The sequence below is a fragment of the Teleopsis dalmanni genome, chromosome 1 (genome assembly GCF_002237135.1).
Source record: "Teleopsis dalmanni isolate 2A chromosome 1, ASM223713v2, whole genome shotgun sequence".
Taxonomy (NCBI): domain Eukaryota; kingdom Metazoa; phylum Arthropoda; class Insecta; order Diptera; family Diopsidae; genus Teleopsis; species Teleopsis dalmanni.
Window position 1 is genome coordinate 160,524,421 of NC_051846.1, and position 7,776 is coordinate 160,532,196.

General features: G+C 26.7%; 1 protein-coding gene across 1 annotated transcript; it reads left to right on the top strand.

Annotated features, from left to right (window-relative positions):
• Positions 1-71: 71 nt before the first annotated feature.
• Positions 72-7,403, top strand: LOC119666581 (protein ROP-like; the record flags this gene model as incomplete). Its single annotated transcript, XM_038075861.1, has 7 exons — positions 72-179; positions 2,756-3,275; positions 3,424-3,545; positions 4,314-4,427; positions 4,517-4,684; positions 4,748-4,932; positions 7,072-7,403. Coding segments are annotated over 7 exons (1,440 nt in total), but the record flags the coding sequence as incomplete, so codon positions are not given.
• Between the last annotated feature and the right edge of the window lie 373 nt (positions 7,404-7,776).

Below are 7,776 nucleotides of genomic sequence, written 5' to 3' on the forward strand. Positions count from 1 at the left end.
TTATATTATTATAAATTTTTTTATTTGGTTCATAGTTAAACCTGTTTATTTAATTTTATTTATAATTTATTATAGTTTGCCCGGAGGAATTATTTAACGATTTGTGTAAATCGTGCGCTGCAAGAAAGATCAAAACTCTAAAGGAGATAAATATTGCATTTCTTCCATATGAATGCCAGGTGCGAGTTTACCCAAAAAAAAAAACACACTTTTTACTTCTACATAAAATGCTGTCGTTTTTCATAACTATCAATGTCTCTATCTGTTTCTCTACCTCAATGTTGTAAATACACCTATATGTGTAAATATTTATAACTGAAAGGAATCCTTTTTGAATTTTAATATTCTTTAAAAAAAAAGTTATATTAAAATGCAAAAAGGATTTCTTTCAGAAATATCAAAATAATAAATATATGTGTGTTATAAAATAATATTATTTCAACACTAACGAATCGCTTTCTTATATCAATATAAAGTTATCAAAATTAAAAAAGATCATATATATATAATATATTTGTTTTAAATTATATATTAAAATTTAAAAGTCGTGATATTTGGACAACTACAACCATAAGTTGATTATTAAAAAAATTATTAAATATTTTAAGCTATCAAATTTTATATATTTACCTAAATATTATATGTAAATTATAAAAAAAAAACCTTTTTTTAGTAAATATGAAAGATTTGTTGAATAATGTCTTGAACGACAAGTTCCCAATAAGTTAATTGTGTCATGAGATATATGACAACTTCTTCAAACCATATATCATCCGGGTCCCAATAATCAAACTCATGCAAAAAATATTAGTAATTATAAAGCTATTTCTTCGAATATTGCCAAACACCTGTTAGCAGTGATCTTTGGAAATGTTTTCTGTATATAATTTTTCGTATATAAATAGTTTACATTGCAACTACCAATGATTTTATTCGAATCCTGTCAAATTTTAAGCATAGTTTGTCTTTTTATACATCTAAATCAACACCGTAACTGTTGGTTTATAGTATGATTAAAAGATTTTAATAGATTCTTAGATCAATTTGAAAATGTATGGTCCAATTATAATTTCAAACCACAAACCACACCAACTGTAAATTTTATGGTGTCATAAGAAAGTCCAAATTCTAGAGAACAAGTTTTAAATGAATGTTCTTAAATAAAATTCATATAAATATATATATAATTTGCCTAATTTTTTTTGAACTGTGCTTTGAAATACAAATCTTTATGAAGATTATTATATATAATACCAAGTTTGTAAGAATGACATTTAATTTTCATATATACCGTGGCTAACAGTATTGATATTTTTAACAATACTTTTACGTTATTGATGGATTTAATTTTTAACATTATGTTACAAACCCTACGGTCTATTGACCATAAATTTTAAATAATACGCAAAGCGTAACCAGAATAGATTCATTGCTTCTGTAGTAAATTTTAACAACTTCTATACACTATGGTAAATACACTGGTAAACATCGTTAATATATATCTTTTAAAAATTATCGCCTTTATTAACCGCTCAGGTTTGTTTCAAAAATCAAGATCTCTTACCCAAGGATGTGATAACCCCTAAATGACCCTAAACACTACTTGGAAAGGGGAGTAACTTTGACGCCACTAAAAAGAATCAATAAGACGCCTTACAACTGGTCACCTCTCCACGACGATTTGAAGTACTGAAAAACTATGTAGTTTGATTTGATTTGATTTCAACATATCTTCAAGCTTAAAGTATTTTCTGAAAACAATATGAATTAAATATCTGAACTCACAAATTCTAAACTAGGTTATCATTGGAACCCTGGTTTTTCATCGTTCTTGATAACAAGCCTTTTTTCAGTGAGTAATAAATTTTCGACGGAATTATTAAACAATACATGATGGTCAATTTAGAGTGGTATCGGGTTATAGACCCCGCCGGTTTTGCAACATAATCACTTCCTAAAATCATAAAGTCTATGTTTTTGAAGATATAACTTCTCAATGCGATTCGTTAGTATATTTAAAACAAAAAAAAACAAAAGAAAATAATCTCCTTAAGTTTTGTTTTACTTGTTTTGTAGTGTTCAATTTAATGTATGTTGTTTTATACAGAGAAGCAAATCGTGAAAATAAATGTATTTTTATCTATCAAACTCTAACATTATTTATATACAAAATAACAAAACAAAAATATGTCAAATTGCATGCTAACTAATATAAACAAATAAAAGCGTTTAAATTAAAATATTAACATTAATTCATTATTTAAAAAAATATACTTAAACGCATTTATTTGCTGAACTGTAATTTGTCATGCGATAAAAACGGGCAATAAATAATTTAGTTCGAAAATAGTTATTTACGCATATCATCCAAAATAAAAATAAAATAGAAATAATATATATTAATAATTTCATAAATTTATTTTATTATTAAAATATAATAAAATAAATTTATTGAGTTCATGTAAATATTATTATAACAAAACACACCGCTATGCCATGACAATTATCTTAAACCTATAAATATATTAATTTTATTTGTATATATAATATAAAATTTGCATATGTAGTTGTTGTTGCTTTTAATACGCTCTCGAACTGATCTTTTCTTTTATTGCTTTATATAACTAAAGTATATATTCTAATCTATATATAATACTTTAATCAGCGATTTTGAAATATAATATCAATATATACGATTTTGATCATTTTTTAACATGTAATCTCCATATTGGGGCTTTATAATTTCCTTGATCAGGTTTATTCTCTCGATTCGCCAGACACTTTCCAGTGTTTGTATTCGCCAGCGTTCGCCTCAATACGAACCAAACATATTGAACGGATTGCCGAGCAAATTGCCACACTTTGCGCCACACTTGGTGAATATCCGAATGTGCGTTATCGTAGCGATTGGGAACGTAATATAGATTTGGCAGCATCTGTACAACAAAAGTTAGATGCATATAAAGCCGATGAGCCCACCATGGGAGAAGGTCCCGAAAAATCACGATCTCAATTATTAATTTTGGATCGTGGCTTTGATTGTGTATCGCCAATGTTACACGAGTTAACATTACAGGCGATGGCATATGATCTTCTACCGATTGTTAATGATGTCTACAAATATACGCCTGGACCAAATCAACCAGAAAAAGAAGTGCTACTCGATGAGAATGATGATTTGTGGGTAGAATTGCGACATGAACATATTGCTGTTGTATCTACTCAAGTTACACAAAATTTGAAAAAATTCACCGAGTCCAAAAGAATGACATCGAGTAAGTTATAAGAACTATTATACAAAAAAAAATGTCCTCCATAATAATATGTATAACAAGTGTGGTTACACGAATATCTTTTAAAATACAAATAAAATTTTTAAATTATTATTTATAATAAATTTATCTACTAAATTTTTTTATATAGCCGATAAATCTTCAATGCGTGATCTGTCACAAATGATAAAGAAAATGCCGCAATATCAGAAAGAATTATCGAAATATTCGACCCATTTGCATTTAGCTGAAGATTGTATGAAGTCGTATCAGGTACTATATTTTGTTTATTAAATAAACTATATCATTTATAATATATGTTATATATTTGAAATAAGAAATTTATTTACATATTTATCTCTTATTATTAATATTGTGATTCATTATTAAAAATATTTATTATTAATTTTTTTAGATTAATACTTAATCTGAAAAATTGTTTGAGTTTAATTTAATACTTTTTTATAATTTTAATCACTTTAATCTTAAATTAAAAATCCAAAAAAAAAAAAATATTCTAATTTTTTCTTTTGATATTTTGTGGTTACTTGGTTTATTTATTTATTTTAGTCATACTAAATAATAATATTATCACAAAAGCAGTATTATAATAATGTATCATAATGTGTTTTATCAGTAAATAATAATATAATATTTATTTCTTATATTATTGATTATATTAAACTACTATAATACAAAAGAAAACATTATTTTAAATTTTTCTGCCGATATTTTGTGAGTATTTAGTTTACTTGTTTATTTTAGTCAAGTTAAATAATAATATTATCACAAAAACAACATTATAATAATGGATTATTGTTACATTAGTAAATAATAAAAATATATATTTTTTATACTATTTAATATTAAACTAATTTAATCTTAAATTAAAAATACAAAAGAAAATATTATTTTAATTTTTCTTCCGAGCTTTTGTGGGTTATCAAATTAAATATTAACATCATCACACAAAAAAAATATAAAAATTAATTATTTATGAAAAAATAATAATAATATTTATTTTCTAAAACTACTATTTAGAACTATGTCGATAAACTTTGTCGTGTTGAGCAAGACTTGGCAATGGGCACAGATGCTGAAGGTGAAAAAATCAAAGATCATATGCGCAATATTGTGCCTATATTACTTGATCAAGTGCGTAAATATATTAAAAAATAATTTTATAAATTTTCTAAAAATCTTAATTTTAAATAATTAAATATTTTTATAATTAAAAATTTTAGAATGTTTCCAATTATGATAAAGTACGCATAATCGCGCTTTATATAATGATTAAAAACGGTGTTACGGAAGAGAATATAACAAAGCTTTTCACACATGCTCAACTTACACCAAAAGAGCAGGATATGGTGCGCAATCTGAGCTATTTGGGTGTTAATGTTATTCAAGATGTATGTTAATTAATTTATATATTAAATTTTAATATATATATTTGACGCTTAAAATTTTTCTAGTCTCGTAAAAAAATTTATTCTGTACCACGAAAAGAGCGTATCACTGAGCATACTTATCAAATGTCACGTTGGACGCCAGTTGTTAAAGATATAATGGAAGATTGTATCGAAGATAAATTAGATCAACGCCATTTTGCTTTCTTAGCTGGCCGTGCACAAAATACAAACTATCATGCACCTACAAGGTAAGTTATAATTTTAATGATATAAAATATCCAATAACTGAACACGACAAAGATAAAGACAAAGAAAGACATCATTTTATAAGTAATAAATTAACTACTTAGGTTCCTTTTTAACTTGGTGTTTTACAGTGTAAGGTGTTTCGCTGCGCTAGGAGTCTATTCTAGATTCTAAACCCCTGTTCTGCTTTATTTCAAGTTACTTAAACTAAAATTATTAAAACTAATAAAATCGTTGACAATCATTTATAGATCAGATTATAGTGTGTTACAGTGAACGAATTTTTTTGATCTGGCTTCTAACCACATTATAGATTCTTATTCTTATTCAGAGAACTATGCGATCTCGTAATTATAACAAAAAATGTAAATTATGAAGCTAAAATGAAAGCCCATTTTAACTTTATCATTTTCCGTTAAATAATTCCGATCTCTACTCTGGTCTGCACTGCGTAAGCTTTCAAAGGTCGTGGTTTTCAAATATAAGGTCTACCTTGTATACTGAAATATTTATTTAGTTATTATTGGAACATTATAATGTTCTCATAAATCGCGATATTATCAATGTTTGCTTTTATAGTGCATTTCGATCTATCAGTACTATTGTGTTGTCCTTCAAAAGAGTCTCCTAAACAATTTTATGCTTTTAACGAATTTAAAAATATATATTATTTGAAGTTACTAAACCTATGTCGGTTCTAAGAAAACCATATAATGTTGCTCAATCCGCTTCCTAGCATCGCCATCAAAAATCATCTTCGGTTCCGATCTTACAAAATTAATATAATATTTTTAAAATAAATTGAACTTAAAGCAATCCATGAAGAGGACACAATACATCTCTATGTCGCACTGCAAAATCCCCAAACTTAATAATAATCTTGATTATCTGTCGTATTGATGTGATTTACTTACATGCTGCTTATGAATACTCCCCAAATAGTATTGACATTGAAAGTAAAGGTTCGGAATTGTGCCACATCTATGTTTTGGAATTTTACGATGACCGATCGCCGCTTACAACTTTCAATATGAACTATACCAACAGATTTCTGTGGAGTATAACAACAATATGAATCGCATCGCTTTCAGGTGATTGCCTTAGTATGTCGATCGAAGCTCATTGATACCATCTTAAAATGTTCGATTGACGTCCTAAGTCAATTATCACCGATGAGTATGAAAAATTTTCAGAAATATTTGTTGAACATTTCCTGCACCGTTTTGAAAGAATGGTATTTTGAATAGAAATGGTTTTTTTTTTTGGAACTTTTTCTGTTTCATCAGAATTGAGACACATTGTGTCGAATATACACAATACTTGTAGCCAGTTAGAGGGCTTAAGTGACCGAAAAGAATCAAAAGAACTATATTAATGTATATTCATTATTAATGCATCATGACTGTTTAATAACATGAAACCTTTTTTTTATTATTAAAATTATTTAAAAGTCATTTAAAGTAAATTTTTAGTTAAAGACCTGTTTGCAAATAAATTTTATTTTATTTTAAAAATACATTAAGACTGAAAAGTTTTCGGAAATTCTCATTTAAAATTCGCGCGCTGTATATTTTTCGATATTTGAAGTTTATGTAGTTTGGCAGCACTGTCCTTAATTACTATGCCAAAAATGAGCGCGATCTGTCAGACAGTTCGTTTACGGCAGCTGTTGAAACCAGTCCACCTCAGTAGTGCGTTGCGAAATGTCTTCGACGGTCGTACGACCGTCCTGAAAGGCTTTGTACCACTCATAAACTTGAGTTTTCGATAAAACTGATTCCCCATAAACCTTTTGTAGCATTCGCAACGATTCTGCACACGAAATTTCGTTCGAAACACAAAATTTGATGCAAACTCTTTGTTCAATATTTCATTGTTTTTTTCGCAACGCACTACGGAGGTGAACTGGTTTCAACAGCTGCCGTAAACGAACTGTCTGACAGATCGCGCTCATTTTTGGCATAGTAATTGTCCTTAATTGCTGCCAAACTACACAAACTTAAAATATCGAAAAATATACAGCGCGCGAATTTTAAATGAGAATTTCCGAAAACTTTTCGGTCTTAATGTATATTTGTCTAACTTTAAATATTATATTAAATTTTATTATTAATTTTTATTTTTATGTAATTTATTTTTAGTGCCCGCTATGGACATTGGCATAAAGATAAAGCCCAGACTCAAGTTAAAAATGTACCACGCCTTATTGTATTTATTGTCGGTGGCGTAAGCATGTCAGAGATGCGTTGCGCTTATGAAGTTACCAATTCTGTTAAAAATTGGGAAGTATTGGTTGGTTCATCACATATATTAACACCAGAAATATTTTTAAGTGATTTGGGTAGTCTTTCAAAGGAGGACTAAACAACAGCAATATTCATATAATAATAAACTAAATGAATTATTACTTAGGAAAATGTTGACGGTAGAATTTCACGATGTGCAGTTTTTTTTTCTTTTTATGTTAAAATTGTTGTTATTATATATTTAATAAATTTTATTATAAATTTACATTTATATAAAATATTTACAAATTCCTCTAAATATTACTTAAAATTGTGTTAAATTAATTTAAAACATTTATGCAATTATACTAATTAAAAACATCTTTAAAAAAGTTTAGTATTCCTTTTCTTGTTATGCATATGCATTTATATATATATCTTCAAAAATAAAATTATAAAAAATATTATAATAAAATTTAATAAAAATATATGTAATATTTCTCTTCTATTTAATATTTAAACAATAAATTCTATTTAAAAGAAAATGTTAATTGTAGATTTAAATGCAAAAATTATGCATAATTTATACAGAAAAAAATGCACCTGTGTTTAAGATATGTA